Here is a 20,843-nt window from a genome sequence, read left to right as displayed (position 1 = left end):
AGTTTTATAATATCTGCTTTTACTTTTAGGTCTTTAATCCATTTTGAGTTTATATTTGTGTATGGTGTTAGAGAATTCTAATTTCATTCTTTTACATATAGCTGTCCAGTTTTCCCAGCACCACTTATTGAAAAGACTGTCTTTTCTCCATGATATATTCTTGCCTCCTTTGTCGTAGATTAATTGACCATAGGTGCATGGGTTTATTTCTGGGCTTTCTATCCTGTTCCACTGATCTATATTTCTGTTTTTGTGCCAGCACCATACTGTTTTGATGACTGTAGCTTTGTAGTATAGTCTTAGGTCAGGGAGCCTGATTCCTCCAGCTCCATTTTTCTTTCTCAAGATTGCTTTGGCTATTCAGGGTCTTTGGTGTTTCCATACAAATTTAAAAGTTTTTTATTTCAGTTCTGTGAAAAATGCCATTGGTAATTTGATAGGAATTGCATTGAATCTGTAGATTTCCTTGGGTAGTATAGTCATTTAGACAATACTGATTCTTCCAATCCAAGAACATGGTATATCTTTCTATACGCTTGTGTCATGAAGGTAGCTTTTTCTTAACTGAGCATTCGCTTGGTTGCTCTCAACCTTTGACTGTTTTCCAGAGTCTCTCATAAAGTTAGCTCAGCCAGTTTGGGAGTTTTGTTCGTTTGGTTGGTTTGTTGATTTTGGGGTGTGTGTGTTGTTTTTGTGTGCCTGTGTGTGTGTGTGTTGAAGCTTCTATGGAGGAATTAGAGTTTGGAGCTTCCTAGTCCATCATTTTGCTTATGTTACCTGGATTGTTTTTATTTATTTATTTGTTTGTTTGTTTATTTTGGTTGCTCCAGGTCTTAGTTGTGGCATGCAGGATCTTCGTTGAGGCATGCAGAATCTTTAGTTGCAGCACGCAGACTTCTTCGTTGTGGCGTGCAGACTTCTTAGTTGCAGCATGCATGCGGGATCTAGTTCCCCGACCAGAGATCAAACCCAGGCCCCCTGCATTGCAATCATGGAGTCTTATCCACTGGACCACCAGGAAAGTCCCTGAATTTTTCTCTTTAAAGATTTATTTATTTATTTATTTATCCTTTTATTTTTGGTTACGTTGGGTCTTAGTTGTGGTACGCGGGATCTTCATTGAGGCATGCAGGATCTTTCTTTGTGGCACGCGGGCTTCTCTCTAGTTGCAGCGTGCAGGTTTTCTCTTCTCTAGTTGTGGCACGCAGGCTCCAGGGCATGTGGGCTCTGTAGTTGTGGTACACAGGGTGAGAGCACGTGGGCTCTGTAGTTTGTGACACGTGGGCTCTCTCACTGAGGTGCATGAGTTCAGTAGTTTTGGCACGTGGGCTTAGTTGCCCCACGGCATGTGGGATCTTAGTTCCCTGACCAGGGATCGAACCCACGTCCCCTGCATTGTAAGGTGGATTCTTTACCACTGGACCCCCAGGGAAGTCCCCCTTGGATTGTTTTTTAAACAGCTTTATTGAGACATGTTTCACATACTACACAATTCACCAAATTGTATGTATGTATAATTTAAATGTGTATAACTTAATGGTTTTTAAAGTGTATAATTCAAGAGTTTTTAGTATATTTACAGATGTGTGCAATCATCACCACAGTCCATTTTAGAACACTTTCATCACCTCCAAAAGACACTTCATACCTTTTAGCTATCACCCCCATCTTCCCCATTAACCCACCCACCCACCCCCAGATTTAAGCTAATCAACTTTCTCTCCCTATATATTTTCCTACTCTGGATATTTCATATAAATGGAATCATACAATATGTAGTCTTTTGTGACTGGCTTCTTTCACTTAGCACAGTGTTTCTCCTCATCCCCCTGCACCAGGCTCTGTAGAAGGTGTAAGGTACCAAGAAGATAAGTGCGAGTGGGGAGCAGCAAGGGTGCAGAGTGGAGCAGGTAGACCCTTGGACTGGTCCAAAATTGGAGTTACACTCAACAGCCACAACATGAGGATAAGGAGGTAGCAATATAGATGTTGGCAAGTGAATAGTAGAAATGAACGTTCCCAGGACCCGGGCACGAGCATAGATAAGGAGAAAGGAGAGTGGTTAAAAGACTGAAGTTCGGAATGAGATGGAAGACTAGACGCAGTGGGAGTAACAAAATGAGTGACTAGGAAGGAGAAGAGGTTGTCATCAGAATGGCTGCTTGAATTTAAGATTTTCGGCATGGAATGGTTTCAGTGATGACAGTGTCTAAGAAGTCGCCGTGGGAAGAGAGTCTGGAGGGGAGGGGGTAGGTGTTGGAAGAGGTGACACATAGATATAGATGTCAGCCAGGGTCGATAGCAAGGCTTGGAGCAGGAAACAAAGTCCCCATGCCAAGTAGCAATGTCTTCAGTGAGCAAGGAGTGGTAGGAAGGCAGATGACACTGATTAGAACTGTTTCAGATGGAATAAGCCCCATGAAGTTTAGATTTTGACAAGAAGGCTGAGAGATCATGGTCTAGAAGCACCAAAGGGGAGTGGGGGTGCTCATTGACCTTACCTCCCAAACCTGAGATACATGGAGAAGCAGCTTCTCAAGGGGACAGGGAGGCTCTGGTTATGGCAGGAGGTGGAGGTAAAGGGGTTTCAATGGGGAAAGCAAAGTCCTTTCGGCAAACGGTGTCGGAACAACCGGATAGCTACATGCAAAAGAATGAAATTGGAACTTTACCTAACACCAGATGCAAAAATTAAGTCAATGGATCAATGATGTAAATGCAAGAGCCAAGTCTGTAAAACTCTTAGAAGAAAACATAGGAGGAAAGTTTCATGACACTGGCTTTGGCAACGATTTGTTGCATATGACCCCAAAAGCACAGAGGACAAAAGAAAAAATAGATAAATTGGACTTCATCAAAATTTTAAAATTTTGTGTATCCAAGTCGTGTACACTCTCAAGAAAATAAAAAGACAACCCACAGAATGGGAGAAAATATTTACAAATCAAATATCCAATGAGGGTTCACAGTTCTGACACCAGTTCTAATGTGTGAGTTTTTCCCCCACACCAAGCAATTCTCTGACACCATCTGGGTATCCTACAGTTCAACTCAATTCTGACACTATTTACCTGAAGATAGCATCAGCTCTCACAGGTTAAAGGCTCAGTTCTACAAGACTTCACCCCAACTTCTGGTGCCAATCAAAATCCAGGTTGTCACCTGGGCTTCTGACCTACAGGCTATAGGTTAGAGGTTCCAACGACCCCTTCCTTGGGTTTAATTAATTTGCTAGAGTGGCTCACAAAACTCAGAGAAACATTTTACTTACTAGATTACAAGTTTATCACAAAAGGATATAACTCAGGAACAGCCTCAGATACAAGAGATGTGTAGTGCGAGGTATGCAGGAAGGGGCGTGGAGGTTCCATGCTCTCTGAGTGTGCCACTTTCCCCAAATCTCCACAAGTTTACCAACCCAGAGGCTCTCTGAATCCCATCCTTTTGGGTTTTTATGGAAGTTTCATAACATAGATATGATCGATTAAATTATTGGCCACTGGTGATTGATTCAGTCTCCAGCCCCTCTCTCCTCCACGGAGGTGAGGGGTTGGGAGGAACTGAAAGTTCCAACCCTCCAATCACGTGGTTGGTTCCCCTGGCAACCAGCTAAGGTGCTTTCCAAAAGTCACCTCATTAACATAAACTGAGGAGTGGTTAAAAGGTGTTTGCTATAAATATCAAAACACTTTTATCAGTGTCTAACATCCAGAATATATAAAGAACCCATATTACACAATAAAAAGACAACCCATTTTTAAAATGGGCAAAGGATTTGAATGGACATTTCTCTAAAGAGGATATACAAATAGCCTAAAGCTCATGAAAAGATGTTCCACATCATTGATCATTATTAAAATGCAAATCAAAATGACATAAAATACCACTTCATGCTCACTAGGCTGGCTATAATTTAAAAAGAAACAATAAGCACTACTGAGGATGTGGAGAAATTAGAACCCTCACTGATGGTAGGAATGTAAAATGTAACCGCCACTTTGGAAAACAGACTGGCAGTTCCTCAAACTATTAAACATGGAATTATCATATGACCCAACAACTCTACTCCTAGGCATAACCCAAGAGAATTGAAAATATAGGTTCACAAGCAAAACAAAGCAAAATGTACACAAATGTTTTTAAAGGCATTATTAGTAATAGCCAAAAAGTGTAAACAACCCAAATGTCTATCAACTGAGTGGATAAATAAAATGTGGTATATCCATACAGAGGAACATTATTCAGCCATAGAAAGGAATGAAGTACTGATACATGATACAACATGATGGACCTTAAAAACACTATGCTAAGTGAAAGAAGCCAGTCACAAAAGAACACATATAGTATAATTCCATCTATATGAAATGTCCAGAATAAGCACATCTACAAAGACAGAAAGATTTAGTGGTTTCCAGGTTCTGGGGGAGGAAGGAATGGGCAGCAACTGCTAATGAGTTATTTGGGCTCCTCTGGGGTGATGAAAATGTTCTGGAATTAGTGATGATGGTTGCACATCCTTTAGTAATTTTTATACTAAAACCCACTGAATTGTACACATTAAAGGAGTGAATTTTATGGTATGTGAATTATATTTCAATTTTTTTTAAATGAGGAATGAAAGAAAAGAATGAGGGGGAATTTGGTCACTGTAGTATAGCGATTCCAGAATGCATAAATGGAAAGGTTGAGGAGAGAGGGAAAGCATGAGAGTCTGTGTCTGGGTAGAGAAAGGAGGTGACACTTGGGCAGTGATAGGGGGGTGTCAGGCACAGGAGGCCTGGAGGGATGGGAGGTGGGTAAAGTGTTCCAGGAGCACTGGTCCAGTAGATCCGGGTGTCTGGAAGGACCAGGACATCTCAGGAAGCCAACCGATTTGGCCTTATTGATGGTGTTGGGAGGTGGTCTCAGCCCAGGTGCCTGAAGGAAGAGGAGGCAGCTTCAGGGGTGGGCACCGAGGGGTCTGGAGATGGTGCCTCCAGAGTGAAGCAATTGAGCAAGACAGGCTGGTGATGGAAATGGGGAGCTGTGCTCCCCATGTTTGAATGCGGCTCCCCAATCTTGGACTCTGAGTTCAAAGCCAAGTCCTGTGACTCCCCAAGGAAAGGATCAGATTCAAAAACACCAAGAACCACTGCATTCTGTCAGATCTCCCCGTACAAAAACAAGCCAAAGAAAGTTAGATAAATAAGCCACAGTGATCCAGGGCCCGAGGCCAACCTGAGTGGTCAGCTTCCTTCTGATATTTATAGAGAGTTAGGAGCTATTAAGGGAAATAAGGACGATCAGAAACAGAAGTGGAAAGTTTGTCATGCATTCAAACAAGAATTTACTTAGCATCTAGGCCCACCAGGGAAAGCGAGACACAGACTAGGTACTGCGTCTGAGAAGCTTGTAGGCTGGGGGATGGGGAGACTATAAGCAAATCACTAAGTAAATAACTACAAAACTATTTTACAAACATATAAGAACAATAATAAAAGGAGTAAATTGCTCTGATTCTGCATAACGGGAATCTAATGGAGTCTCGGCGTCAGAGCAAGTTTCTCTGAAGAAGTGACACTTCGGGATCCCCCAGGAGGGACTGGGAAGTGAGGGCGGAGCATAGGAAGGCCCTGGGTCAGGAAAGAGTTTGAGGACAGGCGGAGAGTAGAGAGACGTGGCTACAGAGGCAGGAAGAGCCAGATCTTGCAGGGCATTGTGGGAGGCCTGGAGGATTCGGGGCTTTATTCCAAGAACAAAGGGCATAGAGGGGGAGTAAGTGGAGGCACAGCAGAGCCGCAAGAGGGGGCAGTAGAGCAAAATGGTTAAGGAGCATGGAGTCAGCCAGCGGGGGTTCAAATCCCAGGTCGGCCACTTACTACCCGTGTGACCCAGGTCAGCTAACCTCTCTGTGCCTCAGTCTCCCCCTCTGTAAAACGGGATCATAATAGTACCTACCTCAGAAAATCATCATCATGAGGATTCAGTACTAAAAGCCTGGTGCTCACTGAGTAGGGAGAAATTGCTGACGAGAGTGGGCTCCACAGGAACAAGCCTGCACCGTGGACTGGCCCTCACCTCCCGACAGCCGTTCGTCACTGGGTCTAAGAGCTGTTGGCACCCACGAAAGTTCTGGCATCTCTAGTGGCTGCCACTTTGAAGACAGGAGTCTCTTGGCCTTGGATGACCATTCTGGCACCATCATCCTCTGGCTCCGGCTGTCCTGTGGGCTCCGTGAGGACAGGGACCATGGTCAGCCTATGCCTGGGGACCAGCACAGGGCTAAGCACATAGGAGGTGCTCCTACCTGCTGGTGAGATGGATTGTGTGGGGATGAATGAAGGGATGGATGGATCTGTGGAAGAATATTTACACTATCCATTAATTATTGAGCATTCTCTATGTGCCAGGCACCTTACTAAGTGCCTTACATAATTCATTTCATTTTATTTTCACAACCATCTTGTGGGGAGGCTGCTAGGAGACACTCTCCAGTAGGGGAGATCTTGGGAAGGATCTATAGGGGAGCCCTAGTCACACTTCAGGGAGTCTGATTATTGAGAAATGTGTTTCATTTGTAACCTCAAGGAAGGGCTTTTTGCTGGAAGTTGGGATCCTGGAAGCAGGAATTCAAGCGGAAAGCAAGCTCAGCTGAAAAAGGTTTCTCTAAAGATCTAGCTGCATAGACTGCAGAGCTACGATCTCATCTTCCTTAGCCAAGCACAAGGGCGATGGGGTCACTTGTTTTTGAAGGGGGAATGTGGTGTGTTCTAGAGAGGCATGGGGCCCTCCAGCCCTGTGGAGGAGCTCAGAGCAGAACCCAGGAGTCCTCGGTCCCCCCCCATCCCCCCAAGGTGGGAGAACTGTCTTTGATCTCCCCCCATCGCGCCCACTCCCACCCACTCTGGATCCAGTCAGAGCTCCACACACTCCTGCCTCCTGCTGGCCTGTTCTCTAGGGAATGCAGGCTGCCCTGTGGTCCCAGGTTCGGGGTGCGGCTCAGCCCCGAGGTACCCCTCCTCCCAGCACAACGCTGTGCACGTGGCCCCCTTCCCGAGCAGCCCTGCTGGCCTTCTTCTCCAGGGACTATTATTTTGGGAGAGTGCTGAGTTCAGCACCACGGCAAGGTGTAGCGGGACGTGCCCTTCTGTCCTCAGCTGGCCCTCCGGAGCTGGCCCGGGGCCCGGCGGCCCTACCCCTCGTGCAGCGGCCCTTCCTACACAGGGTCACCGCATCCAACCACGGCCACCATCCGACAGCCCCGAGGTTGTCGAGACAGGTGGCAGAGGAGCTGTGGGCGGGAGAAGCAGAGCCGTGCAAGGGGCACAGCCCAGCCTCGCTCCTGCTCCTAGGAAACCCAGCAAGGTGGGGCCCTCGTCAGCACCCCCAGAGCCCGAAGCCGGGGGTCACCAGCCTCCCAGGGTTTGCCTTAAAGCCAACGGAGCGGGCTGGCCCTCAGCCAACTGACTGCGCACGGGGCAACTTGGGGGTGTGTGTGTGCAGGACGAGGAGGGCCGCGCAAGAGGCTTGTATAAACCCTCCTGCTCTGCAGCCTGCTCTGTGCCCTGGCAGCGGGACAGAGTGACAGCACAGCCCTGCTCTGTTGGAGGAGGGGCCTCGGCCACGACTGTCAGTTGAGTCCAGCTGGGAGGAGGCCCAGGGCCTCCCAAGGTACTTGTGTCCAGCGGCGGATTAGCTGCCGGAGCCCAGGCTGCGCCCACCTTTCTCCCTGCTGAGCAAAGGGCTCTGTCCCACCAGGTGGGTCCCCAGGGTTGGGGGCTGCAGGGTGGGACGGGCGCCCCCTGCAGAGGGCCAGCAGCACTACGGGCTCCTTCCGTTCCAGGTGCCCGAGAGCTGGACCATGAGGCTGGCCGTGGCAGCCCTGCTCCTGGGCCTCACGATGGTGGTCACCGGAGACGAGGGGGACACTGACCCGTGCGTGTACGAGGCCCTGCCTGACAACGACGCTGTCCTCTGCACGTAAGGCTGGGGGCCCCCCGACCCCAGAGGGCAGAGGGAGGGGGGCTCCGGGAACCGAGGGCCACTGCCTCACAAGGCGGCCTCTGTGGGCAGGCAGAGCATGAGTCAGCTCTGGGGCCACCCGGCTGGAGGACAACATCCAGCAAAGGACTTTGAGACAGGGCCGGGCCGTCCGTCCAGAGGGCGGTTCTTCCAGGATCGGGAGGGCACACGGACCTGGCCGGCTCCCCCTGGGGCCTCCAAACCTGAGGGGCCCTGTGGGGCTGGCCTCACCCTCCCTGCTGGGAGCCCAAGAGAGACCATCCCTCCCTACAGCCTTGAAGGCTCCTTCCCCCCAACAAAGTGGCATTTTAAAGAAAAGTGGCATTTGACAGACGGTGTGTGATGGGACCCTCCCTGTGTGAGAGGTGTTGTTTGCTTTTCTCTACAAGGCCCCGGGAGTGTCAGGACAGGCAGGAGTGTGTCCACTGGGCGTCGTTCAAAGAAGAGGCTGGGCGTGGGAGGCTGGCTGTGTCCCTTCCAACGGTGCAAGCTTCTCCCCCTCTGTGTCGGAGGTCAGCTCTCTCCTCACCCGCTGTGGGTCAGAAAAGCCAGTCTTCGTTGTCCTGGAGTCATGGGCCATCCTGAGGGCTGCCCAGGCCACATTGCTGCCAACACCCTCTGCCAGCCTGGTGGCCGAGGACACTGGCATCCCACTGAGACCATCAGAAGTGAGAGTGGGTCAAGGACTCTCACTTCTTACTCTGTCTCCTGGAGTACATTTGAATCCTGACAGACATGACTTTTAGAAAGAAAAATGTTTTCCCTTAAAAAGTTAGATAGTTGAATTCCCCTCCCCCAACAAAAAAAAACAGACACTGATTTTGTTCCTATCAATACGTTTTTTAAGTCTGGTGAAACAGTCCTGGGTGAAGTTCCGTGTGGGGCAGGAGGGAACGGCTGCCCCTGCCACGTGGGCACCAGTGCTCTGGGTACTCTGCTGAGTGCGACCTTCCCGGGGGCGGACAGGCCTTTCCCTCTGGCAGGCAAGTCAAGCCCCGCAAGCCGGGGATGACAGCAGGCCCAGGGCAAGGCCAGGCCGGGCTATGATCACAGCCCCATACAGAGCGCCTCTGTATGTTCACTGTGGAACACGTAGAACACGATCACATGTGTACGGTCACTGGAGGAGACCAGCTTGCAACCCAGCTGCCCCAGGCAGACATCCACACGCTGGCACCCTGGTGGCCTGTGTACTGTGGCGCATGTGGGAGCTCTGGGGCCCCTGGTACATGCCAGGAGTTCTGCTGGTGATTTTAAATCTTTGACTTATTTCACTGTTGACATAACCCACCAAGGAGGTGTTATCATCATCCCCATTTTGCACATGAGGAATCCCCAGAGACTAAATAACTTGCCCACAGTGCTCACACACCTGACAAGTGGCAGAGCTGGGATTCAGCCCCCCTTGTCTGACTACACTCGTGCTCTTTCCCCACCCACCTTTAGCTGCTGACCTTCTTCCGGGGCCCAGAGCATCTCAAGTAAAGGGGAGCTGTCTTAGTCTATCTGGGCTGCTATAACACAATACCACAGACTGGGTGGCTTATAAAGAACAAAAAATTATTTCCCAACATTCTGGAGGTTGAGAAGTCCAAGATCAAGGTACCAGCGGATTCTCTGTCTGGTGAGAACCTGCTTCCTGGCTCATAGACGGCCATCTTCTTGCTGTTTCCCACAGAGTGGAAGGGGTGAGAGAGCTCTCTGGGGACTCTTTGTTCTGGGTCCCCGCCTTCGAGAAGAGTCAGTTGGAGACAGACCCACACTGAGAACCACGCAGCAGAGGGTGGGGTGCCCCCCGAGCCCTCAGGTGCCTCTGTGAAGGCTGCCTTCCCTCCGTGGGCCTTTTGGACTCCCTCGCTTTTGGGCAGCTGGGATTCAGAGCCTTTTTCATACCTGATCTGGTTCTTACAATGCTGAAGGGACTTCTGTGACCATCCAGTCACAGGGAAGTGCAGACAAGTGACATCCAAGCAAGTGCAGACAAGGCTATGCAGCCCTTCTCTATTGCCTACAGCACAGTACCCCAAACCTAGCAGCAGCACACGTTTATCGCCTCAGTTTCTCTGCACATGGCCCAGCTGGGCACCTCTGGCCCAGGCTCTCAGGAGGCTGCAGTCCAGCTGTTGGCTGGGGCTGCAGTCTCATCTGAAGGATGTGACTTGCTGGCAACATGTGGGCTTCCATCCCTGGGCAGGCAGTGCTCCGTGGGTATGACGGGGACCTGGGGGGACAGACCTCACTCCTGGTCCCCTGGCATGTATCCTATCAAGGCACTCTCTGGGGCTTTAGGCCCACTCACCAAATGTCAACTTGGTGATTTTGCTTAACTGTTTTAACATTTGCAGCAGTTCTACTGGGATAAAAAGAGGAGGCTCTTTTGTTCCCTGGGGAAGGCCCCTCTGGTCCTCAGTTTCCCTCCTCCCCACCCCTTGCCTCTCCCAGTTCCGGGCTGTGGGTTGAATCTCCATCTCTCTGCCAGTAGAGGGTCCCCTCTCTCAGCCTCGGATCTCGATAGCTGCAGTGGCAGGGAGTTGTGGCAGAAACAAACCAAAAAGTCCGTAAAATGCTGCCGTGATGAGAAATGAAAACCCATCCTCTAAAACTCCTTTAAAAGCTATTAAAACTATGCCATTGGAAAGGCACTACTGTAAACTTGCAAGGAGTTAAACTGGCTTCAGTGAATAGTCCTGCTTCAAGGGGCCTGAGTCCTGGCCTTGGGGCTGCCGGTCTGAGGAAGCATCCTGTGTCTGCCAGGTCTGCAGACTCAGGCTACCTCTGCCCAAGGCAGGACCTCAGGATCCACTGGAAGGGGTGGGGTGGTGTGAGGGGGAATGTGGGACTCTCCAGCAGGAAGTGATCCCTGTACTTCTCCCGGGTCCTGACCTCGGGAGCTCCCCTCCAGATCTACTCCCCCAGTGACATTCTCAGGGGTCCCCTTCAGGCATCACCCCCAGCAGGAAATGTGGCCAGCTCTGGGTGAACACTGGCCACTGTGGAGCTGGTCTGCCATGCTGGGCTTTTGGAAAGGCTGAGTGAATCATCTTAATCAAATGACCCCAGGCCTTGGTGATAAAAAGTGACAGTAGGATAGGGAAGAAGGGCAAGCAAAAAAAAAAAAAAGTTGACACAGAGATGTTTTTCCTGTATCTATTTGAAAGCCTGGCTTCCATCCCTGAGTTTCAAATACAAGTGAGCCCTTAAGTCTAACCCTGGTGAAAGTGTGGAATCAGCCTGCACGGCAAGCCCGGTGCTCAGGGCACTTGTGCAGTTCAGGGCTTCTCAGGGAGAAAGTAGATAAATGGATGCACACCACAGACTTAGTGACTAGATGTTTTACCCCCTGAGAGATATTTGCATTTTGAAAGCACAATGAATGGCAGATTGAGAGCCTAGGGTAGCGGCAATGCATCACCCAAAGAAGTGGGTTATTTAATTACTGGTGGGATTTGCAGGTATGGAGAGGGTCTTGATTATTTAGGGGCCAGAGAATTCTGTGCCCATGAAGAAGCCTGTGCTAACTTGCTAAACCTTTCTTTATGTAAAAAGAACATTCCAGAAAAGCAATGTGAATATATTGTTCTTATACGCCCAGTCCTACTTTAAAGACACTGACCAGGTTTGCCTCTGGATGTATATATTTTCTGAGAAGTAAACAGTGACAGTAATGAATACTTTCTGACCCCTGATGACCTGCCAGGCTCTGTTGTAAACACCAATCACCATTTTACTCCTCTTACCGACCCTACAGATAGGTATTATTAGTGTCCCCATTTTACAGGTAGAGAAACTGAGGCTCAAGTGGTCAAGTAACTCTTAGGCTACACAGGTCAGACTGAAGCCTTACGCACCCTGGGCTCCCCTAAGATCCTGACATGGGCCAACCACCTCCCTCTCTCCATAGGGGCCTTAAGGTTTCCTACCCAGAGTTGGGGAACCTCGGCTGCATGGTTGTCCCGGAATGCAACAACTACAGACAGAAGATCACCTACTGGACCGAGCCGATTGTCAAGTTCCCTGGGGCCTTGGACGTGAGTGAGCCAGCCTGGCTGGGTGGGAGGGTCATGGGTCTCGGGTTCCCTCTTGGTTTGCTCATCTGGGTGACGTGAAGCCACGTGCAGAGCCAGCTGGGTTGGCTTTGGTGGTACCAGATGGCCGTTGCCATAAGCACGTGCCTTCTTTAGAGCAGCCCCGCCGCCTTGGAGGAGGTTGGGTTGGGTAGGAGGGCTGCAGGCTGGGAGCTTTGGCGGGGCTCAGGGGCCGCTCTGCCTGGGCCCCTCCCTCTCCTGGGCCCCTGAGCCTGGCTCCTCAGTCAACGTGGCGACCAGCCAGCGTGTGCTTTGGAGTCGGCAGAGAAAAGGAGGAGAGAGGGGCTTGTGGGGAGTTGTTTCTCAAGGCGCAGAGTGGCTGGGCTTTCAGAGTGATCTGGATGGGCAGGACCCAGCTCGTAACGGGCAGCGCCTCTCACGTAGGCTAAACAAGCAGAGGTCAGTGCCCTTGACTCTTGGGCATCGCAATATGACACTTGCTCAGAAGTCTGCCCCGAGTTGTAGTACATAAAAAATAGAAACATTTTAAGGATTGTAAATAACTGTTCCTTTTGCTGGGAAATGATTGGTACCATCTTGTTCTGGAAGCTTCCCTTGGCTTGGGGATGTGGTAACCCTGGGGAAGGGCGCTGGGGAGTGGGAAATGGGGCCGCAGCTGCTGGGGAAGCTGCTCCAGCGTCCTGGTCGATGTTTCTTCCTTCCTTGACTCTAGGCTGAGCCCCCAAAGTGTCAGGGGTGGAGGGCGAGCCTTGCTTTGTCTGCGGGTTGTAGTCAGAGGTGCCAGTGTCAACCCAGGCACAAGGACCGTGATGCGTCCAGGACTCGGGCCACGAATGCGTGGAGACAGAAGGGTCATGGTCGGGACGTGACCACGTGCACACTGCGGCCAGCCTTCTGGTCGCCTCTGCTCATCGTGGCAGGGGGAGTCCACAGAGGGCCCCTCCCTCCTGTCGGTCCAGCCTGGGGGCTGTCAACACAGGTGTAACGAGATAACAGGTCCTAGGGTGGGCAGCTGCACACACTACTAGGAAGCGGAGGGGCAGACTTTTCTTTTTTTTTTTTTTCTCTGGCAGCACCTCAGGGCTTGCGGGATCTTGGTTCTCCGACCAGGGGTCAAACCCCCGGGCCCCAGCAGTGAGAGTGCTGAGTCCTAACCTCTGGACTGCCAGGGAATTCCTGAGATCTTTCTTTCTTTAACTGCCTTTCATTATCAGGGAACAAGTAAGTGGTGATTTGTCTCAGTTGATGAGGCTGAGAACATGACGCTTTGACAGGCTATTGTGTTTGTAACCGTGACAAACGTCCTTTCCTCTGGGAGGCTAAGCAAGCAAGTCATGAAGAGGCCTTCTGGGTGTCCTCTCCCTCAATCCTCCCAAGCCTGGCACACATGCACACGCGTGCACGTGCACACACGCACACGTCAGCCCTCCCCACCGGAAACCCTTGGGCTGGGTCACACCGCTGGACAGGCAGGAAAAGCGGAGGAAACGTAAGCCTCGGTGATTGTAACTCAGGACAGGAGCGGGGCAGGAGCCTAGTCCTCCAGGGAAGAGTATAATGCTGTCCCATGGGACAAGACTCTCGCCTTCACCCTTAATTCACTTGTTCTTAAGGAGTGAGGAGTTTGGACCAAATGCTTTCACAGTCCAGTGACTGTCCCAAGAGGGAGTCTAAGCCAAGAGCTCCATCCCCCGTGATATTGCTACAGATGTCCACTAGATGGCAGTGTGGACTTTCCTGAGTACCTGGTGCCCTTAGGAGGGACAAGTTTAAAGCCAGTTTGAGAAGCTTTTGCATTTGATCCAGTCTAGTTGGTACTGATTGTCCTGGGGTATGGACACAAAATGCAGAGAAGATATCACCCCCTCCAGATCCTGAAATCTCCTATCCTGTCTCAGCTCAGAGGTGGGGCGGGGGAGAAAACATGGAGATATATGATGGATGCAGAGCTGAGGTTAAGAAATCCAAGGAGGGCAGAGATTTCACAAAGGATGGCTTGGTCAGAGTCGTGGAAAGAAAGAAAGAAAAAGTAGTATTCTACTGCTATAGAACTAAAGTTTATGGAAATTTGCCCTCTGAGAAGGCAGGTTCAGCTAGAGTATCAAAAGCTTCCATTTATCGTGTGGTACTTACTTTATGTTGGAGACTATTCATGTGTCATTTCATTTAATGTGCTCATCAGGTTAAGTATTTCTTTAGTCAAGACTGTTAGTAGCAAGTGACAAAAATCAACTCAAACTGGTTTGTGCCAAAAAAGAGAGAAGGTATTACTGGTTCACAAACTGAAAACTCCAGGGAATACTTCAGGCATGGCTGGATCCAGGTGCTCAAACAACATCCCCAGGAATCTATCTGTCCCTTTACTCTACTTTGTTCTGTGCTCGTTTTTTATGTAAATAGACTCTTTCCTTGTGGTGCCAAAGATGACCTCATCATCTTCAGAGTTATGTTTTACTAGTTTATTAACCCACTGGCAATGGATTGACCCCATCCAACCATTAAAGTCCCAAGACTTGTCCTGTTTGGATTACATGACCATCCCTGACCCAAACAGTGATGCTGGGCAACCCCACTCAATCTACAAGGGCTGAGAGCAGAAGAGGATGGTTCCCCCAAAGGAGAATCAAGGTGCAGGTTATCAGAAGGGGGAAAGGATGTTGGGTAGGAACAACAAGAGAAGGTGCACTCAAAAGTGGGGGCGGGGGAGCCTGAGTCCTTAGTAACAGAGAAGAAAATGAAGGCATTTCCTCTGGGCCAGGGCCTGATGGAAAAAGCAAGAGGTTGGTGACTGGCTATGTGGGGACAGTGCCTTGCTTCAAAGGGGATTAAAGCAATGCCACCAAAGCAGCAGCTGCCAGTGGACATGCCCAGGGAACCCCCCCACCCCCACCAAGCAAGTCCCAAAGCCCTGGAAGGAGGGCCCAGGGGTCAGGGGACAGTGTCTCTGTGCCCAGCAGGGGTCTTCCTGCCTGCACACCATTGCTCAGGCCACTTCCCCAGACTTGGACCCTGTACTCTGGGACGCCCTGCCCCTACCAAGATGCTTCCTCCTCCAAGAAGCCTTCCCTGACTGCCTCCCTCTGGGTCCTACCCCCATCTCGGTCAGGTCTCTTCTTTGTCCAAGCGTTTTTCCCCTACCCTCCAAACCCAGTGTTTACTTGCCTCTGTCTTGTATTGTGGTTGCTTATTTATATCTCCCATAGCGTCAACCAGTTTATAAGCTCTAGGAAAGCAAGACCATGTGTTGTATTTCTTTGAACCACCCACAGTCCCTACCAGCATCGCAGACCCCGTGTTGGCTGACTGGGTGGCCAGGTGGCCGAATGAATGAATGAAGGAGTGCATGAATGGCAGGTGGACGGACACCTTCTGGAGCGGGAGCTCTGAGGTGTGTGAGCCCAGTGGTTTGCACTTTAAGCTGCCGGGTGTCCTGGCGCCTCTGCAGAACCCCGGGTCAGCACTAGTCTCTCCTCTACCAAGGTAGATGGCGGCTGGGGTGGGTAGGAGGAAGCAGGGAGAGAAAAGGAAGTCAGCTGGGCTGCCGAGAAGGCAAAGTAGTGCAGGAAAATGTGGATGGTCCTGGTGCCGACAGCCGCTGAGAGCTGAGAGAGGTGCTGAGGTAAGAAGAGGCTTTTCTCCCCTGGTGCTGTGACAAACATTAAGACGCAAACATCTTAAAACGCATCCCTTCTCAAGCCACTGAAGACTGAAAGGCCCCTGAGAAGCTTCTTGACTGGGGTTTATTCTTCACCTTGAATTTAACCCGCTGGAATCCTTTTGAAGGGAAGAAATTGCTGTTACGTGGGGGACGTGCATTGCATTAGAAGGAAGGAACGCAGACCACAGCTGTCCTTCCTGCAGTCCCTCGGCTTTCCAGTCAGACCCGGCTCAGCCCTCTTCTCCTCCCCAGAAAGCTGGTGACCCTGAGTGTCCTCCTCCCGGGCTGGGCAGGCACGTCCCCACGTCACCCTGGGCCTGCAGCATCTGTGTGGCTGCTTTTGGGGACCACCTCCCTGCCCTTGTCGGCCCCAGGTAGAGACACAAGTTTGGGCACAAATCTTATAGGGCCCTGGAAATCTGGAGACGTCCACGTGTGGTAGAGTCATAGACGCTCCTCGATGAAAGAGACCTCGGAGCTCCCCGGCCCACCTCCCATCCTTCTTTTTACACGCAGAGCAGAAACATGGGAGCTGCTGCCATCATGAAGTCATTAGCAGAGGCAGGACACGGGGTGCCGACACGCAGGGTAGTTCTGGTCAGAGCAGCCCCTGATGGGTGAGGCAGGCCCACCCGGCTCGTTCGGGAAAAGATGCCGAGAGGGAGCGTGCACGCGTGCGGGGGCAGCTAAGTGCACGTGCTCCCGGGACAGCCACCGGCACGCAGTTTGGTGCCGGGGATACGAAACAATTCCCTAACAAATACTGATGGAACACACGGGCACCCTCTCAGTGCTGGAGATTCAAAGGTAAAGGGCGCCGTCACGGAGCTCCCAAGTTTAAGGTGGGGAGACAGACAGGTGGACGGATAGCAGGGACGCGGTGTCAGTGCTTCAGGACAGGCACCTCAGGTACCCCGAGGGCCAGGAGCGGCCTCCAGGAGGGGGTGACCCCAAGCTGACCTGTGCTGGTGACTAGGCAGGCGATAGACAGGGGAACCGGGGTGGCCAGGTGTGGAATGAGGCTCCAGAGAGGGCAGGACCACGCTCTGAGGGGCCACAGATGCTGCTTCGTGGGCCCTGGTGTGGAGTCTGAATTTTATTGTGAAGCCACCCTGGGGAGGCTTCCACCGTTCGATTTTTAGACTGGTGGACGTGATCGGATTAGCAATTCAGGAAGGTCACTTGGGTAGGTCACTGAGGTGCAGGTGGGAGGATGGAAGAAAGGTGAGGCTGGAGTCAGGGAGAGCACCTGCTGAAACAGAAGGGTGATGGCATGGACCGGGGCCTGAGCTTGAGGGTGTAAAGGAGGTCGAATCCATGGAGCTTGGTGACTGTGGAGGAACGGGGATTGCAGGAAGGAGAGAGCTGGGATGACCCTTGGGTTTCTGCGACAGGCAGGTGGGTGGCTAAGGGTTAAGCTGAGCATGTAATTCATCCACTGAAACAAGACGTTTTTGAGAGTGAACAGGGAGGTGCTGTGAATAATCGGGACGAAGGGTGTGATTGGGCACTGTGCCTAATGCTGGTGCTGTCCCCAAGCAAGGGACACAGGAGAAGGCCTGGATCTACAGGGACCACGGGCAGCGGCAGCAGCTTTGCATCACTGAGCCTGAGGCCCCTACGTGCACCCAATACGCGGATCAACAGTCTGATGCTGGGAAGAAAAGGCAGGGCTGGAGGCCTAGCTTTGGCATCCACGGGTGGGGGCGGGGGGGGTGGATTCTTCAAGGTAGCCAGGCTCCTTGGGGAGAAGATACGGAGCGGCCAGAATCGGCCAGCCCACAGAGGTCAGGTCAGAGAGGCAAGGGAGAGGCTGCTGCAGGGCCGGGCTGGGGCAGAGCCGTGGGATTTGCCAAATTCCCTGGTGCTGCTCTGGAACGAGGAGCGGGAGAGGAGTTTCAGGACAGTGAGCCTGGGGAAAAGGTAAAGTCAGGACAGGGTAAGGAGTTTACTGGCAGGGGTTCACCAATGTACTAGTGAGGCTTTAGGGAAGAATTAATGAGGTATAACTGTAACCCAGTGCCTGGCAGTCGACAGGAGCATAATAAACGGTATAGGTTGTCATAGGATAAGAGACTGCTTTGTAGTCTGAAGGGTAAAAGACACAGAAGAAGGGTTTGGGCTTCTGGAGGCTCTGGAAGGAGCCGGTGAGGTGGTACCAGAGAGGGGGGCTGACAGGTGGAGCCAGGCCTGGGAAGGCAGGTGAGGAGAGAACCCTGCACCCAGGCAAGGACGCACGCGTGGAAGGGGGCCTGCTCACGTGTCGTTTTAACCTTCCTCCTCGGTCAAAGGCTGCTAAAATCACCCAGCTGTGTCCCACCCCAGCCCGGGCCACTCCACCATCTTTGATGGGGGCACCTCCAGCCGCAACAGGACCAGGTGAAAGAGGAGCGATGCTTATCACCATCTCTAGCCTTTGCAGTCAGATTTTGAGGCCGTAGAGAAACTTCCCATGCGGGATTTCACACACTCCTCCTAGCAACGTTGGGAGCTAGGCAAAGTAGGGATTATCCCCACAACTACAGGATGGGGGAAGCTGCCCAAGGTCAAGGTCACGCTCACCAAAGCTGGGGAGTGGAAGAACCAGCCCTAGACGGCAGGCTTCCTGCCTTCCAGTTTTGCTGCTCTTTCACCTTCGAAATGTTGCCTCTCAAATTTACCCCAACTCCTGGAGAACTGGCCCTGATGTCCAGACTTGGGGTGTCATGCATGTATCCATTCCCTGGAGCAGATCCTGTCCCTCTACCAGACACTGTCACAGGAGCCAAGGACACACAAAAAAACAAATCCCAGCCCTGCCCACGAAGGGCATCTCGTACTGGGGAGAATGCGAGTCCCCGTCATTGTTAAGAGGATGACGGGGGGGAGACTCGCTTGTGTGGCTAATGTTTTGCTCCCGGGTGCCTTCGTTAGGGAGCTTCCTGGCCTTGATGTTCAGTTCCAGTCCTCTGTATCCCCCGCCACCTTTCCTGTCGTTATACCCTCTGCTCCAGGGTTTACAGAACCTCTGGTCAGACCTTTCAATAAAGCCGCCTGTTCCCAGTCCGCAGGGATGTTCCTCAGAGCACAAGCAAAAAGGGCGTTTGTTCAGTAATTGCTCAGTGATGTCGGCCGAGAGCTTCCAGTCAAGTGCTGGGGAAATGGGTTCCAGATGTTTTTCAGATCAAATAATGTTTCTTTGAAAAAACTTTGTGGGCTGTTCCACCGAGGGGGCAGATGGGACCTGAAAGGCAAGTCCAGTAGGTTTGCATCCTGGGTTAAAGAAAAGAGGCCATTCAGCCAGTGTGTGTCTTGGAGGGGTGGAGCGGGGGTTGCCGTATGATTGGGGTCTGTCCCCGGCGGTCTGCTGGGAAAGTGAGCAGAGGCTTCTTGGATTTTAAATAGCTGCCCGGCCTCGGTTGGAGCCGTTTAGAGGGACAAACACTTGAACTTTGAACGCTGCAGCGACTTCTTGCCTCCTCTCGCTGGAGAGAGGGAGGTGGCTTAAAGAGGAGTTCAGGGAAAGCCTGTGAGGAATTTTAAATGAGTAATAATGTCCTTTATTGTTTGTTAACACTTGCGGACTTGGGGGTGAGGGGGGAGAGGAGGAGGTGGGGAGGGCCTCTGCTGGCGGAGCAGCTGCTGGGACAAGGTACCCACTGCAGTCTGAGCCTTCCTGGGGCCAAGGGCTGGGGTAGGGGCTGGGGGCCGGCGGAGCAGTTGTCATGCCTTCTGGACTTTGAGGGTCTCTCTCCATCACCAGGGAACTCCTGACGCCCCGCCAGCACACAGTTCTTTTTTAGAGCCCATCTGGCCCCTAACCATGACCACATGGGACCGGCAGAGTGAGCATGGGTGTCTCTGCTTTACAGATGCAGAAACAACAGCTCAAGAGAAATTATATGTCTGTGTCATTTTTAATACTTTATTTTTCAGAGCAGTTTTAGGTACACAGCAAAAGTGAGTGGAAAGTACAGAGACTTCCCCCAGAAAGCCTCGCCTACTATCAACATCCCCCATCAGAGTAGTACCTTTGTTACAACTGATGAACCTACACTGATACGTCATAATCACCCAACGTCCATAGTTTACATTAGGGTTCATTCTTGGTATTGGACATTCTATGGGTTGGACAAATGTATAATAACAACTATCCACCATTACAGCATCATACAGAGTGTTTTCACTGCCCTAAAAATCCCCCATGCTCTGCCTTTTCATCCCACCCTCTTCCCTAACCCCTGGTAACCACTGATCTTTTTATTGTCTGCCTATTCCAGAATGTCATATAGTTGGAATCACACAGTATGTAGGCTTTTTGGATTAATAGCCTAGGCTACCACCCGGGGCTCCAGTTCTAGCACTTTCTTCACCGTGCAAGGTTTGGTAACACTGTCTATCTTTCCCCAAGCCAGTGGCCAGTTGTCCTGTGGCTTAGCTTCCCTCCTGGGAATTCTGCTTTTCTTCACTGGACACTTAGGAGTGGACAGGACCCACCTACGCCTGCCCGTGGTGTCAATTTCAGCGTTCTCACCACTTGTTTTCTTGTCTGTCTCTCCAGCTACAAGGTAAACTCCCTGCGGGCAGAGACCTTTGTATGCTTGAGAGACAGGCAAGAAAATAGGCAACTCCCTGGGCATGAGATTCATGCTCCGATGTGGAGCTAAGTGCAGGGTGCTGGGGGCAGGGTTGTCTCAGTAACAAGAATGTGTTACAATTTTCAAAGCCCTTTCCCTGTCCTGAGGACCCTTATCTCTGATCAGTCCTGAGAGGTGGGCCAGGCAGGGGTCTCCGCCCACGATGGGGAGCCCGAGGCCTCATTTGAGTATCATCACAACCTTGTGGGCATCGGTTTGCTCTAACACACAGAGATGTTAAGTGATGAGACCAGAGCTCGGATGCCCTGGCCCCTATACCGTGCTCTTTCCCATGCCCCCTCCATCCCGATGGTCCCGAGTATATAGTCCGTGGTGACATTTACTGACCGTCTTCCACGCAGCCAGACTCTGTGCTAAGTGCTTTATGGACATTATCGCACTAAAACCTTACAACTACCAGCACAGTGGGGGTGATTACCTTCATTTTACAGGTCAGGAAACTGAGGCACAGAAAGATTCCACAGCTCATGAGCAGCAGGGTCAAGATTTTAACCCAGGTCT

The 20,843-nt window shown here is 51.2% G+C and overlaps 1 protein-coding gene across 12 annotated transcripts in view; it reads left to right on the top strand.

Moving 5' to 3' along the window:
• PEBP4 (phosphatidylethanolamine binding protein 4) overlaps positions 1-20,843 on the top strand; it is a 265,326-nt gene that overhangs the window by 47,937 nt on the left and 196,546 nt on the right. For 8 of the 12 annotated variants that reach the window (XM_082470753.1, XM_082470752.1, XM_082470754.1 and 5 more), the window contains exons 2-3: positions 7,823-7,959; positions 11,903-12,029. In XM_082470753.1, the coding sequence (XP_082326879.1) occupies positions 7,841-7,959; positions 11,903-12,029 (246 nt within the window). In that variant the 5' untranslated portion in view covers positions 7,823-7,840. Of the gene's footprint in view, positions 1-7,629; positions 7,738-7,822; positions 7,960-11,902; positions 12,030-20,843 lie in introns of those variants that run through there. The other 4 variants (XM_082470757.1, XM_082470756.1, XM_082470747.1 and 1 more) reach the window with 3 other exon arrangements.

Source organism: Balaenoptera physalus, assembly GCF_965194825.1.
Source record: "Balaenoptera physalus genome assembly, chromosome: 7".
Taxonomy (NCBI): Eukaryota; Metazoa; Chordata; class Mammalia; order Artiodactyla; family Balaenopteridae; genus Balaenoptera; species Balaenoptera physalus.
This window is presented reverse-complemented; position numbering and strand designations above follow the sequence as displayed.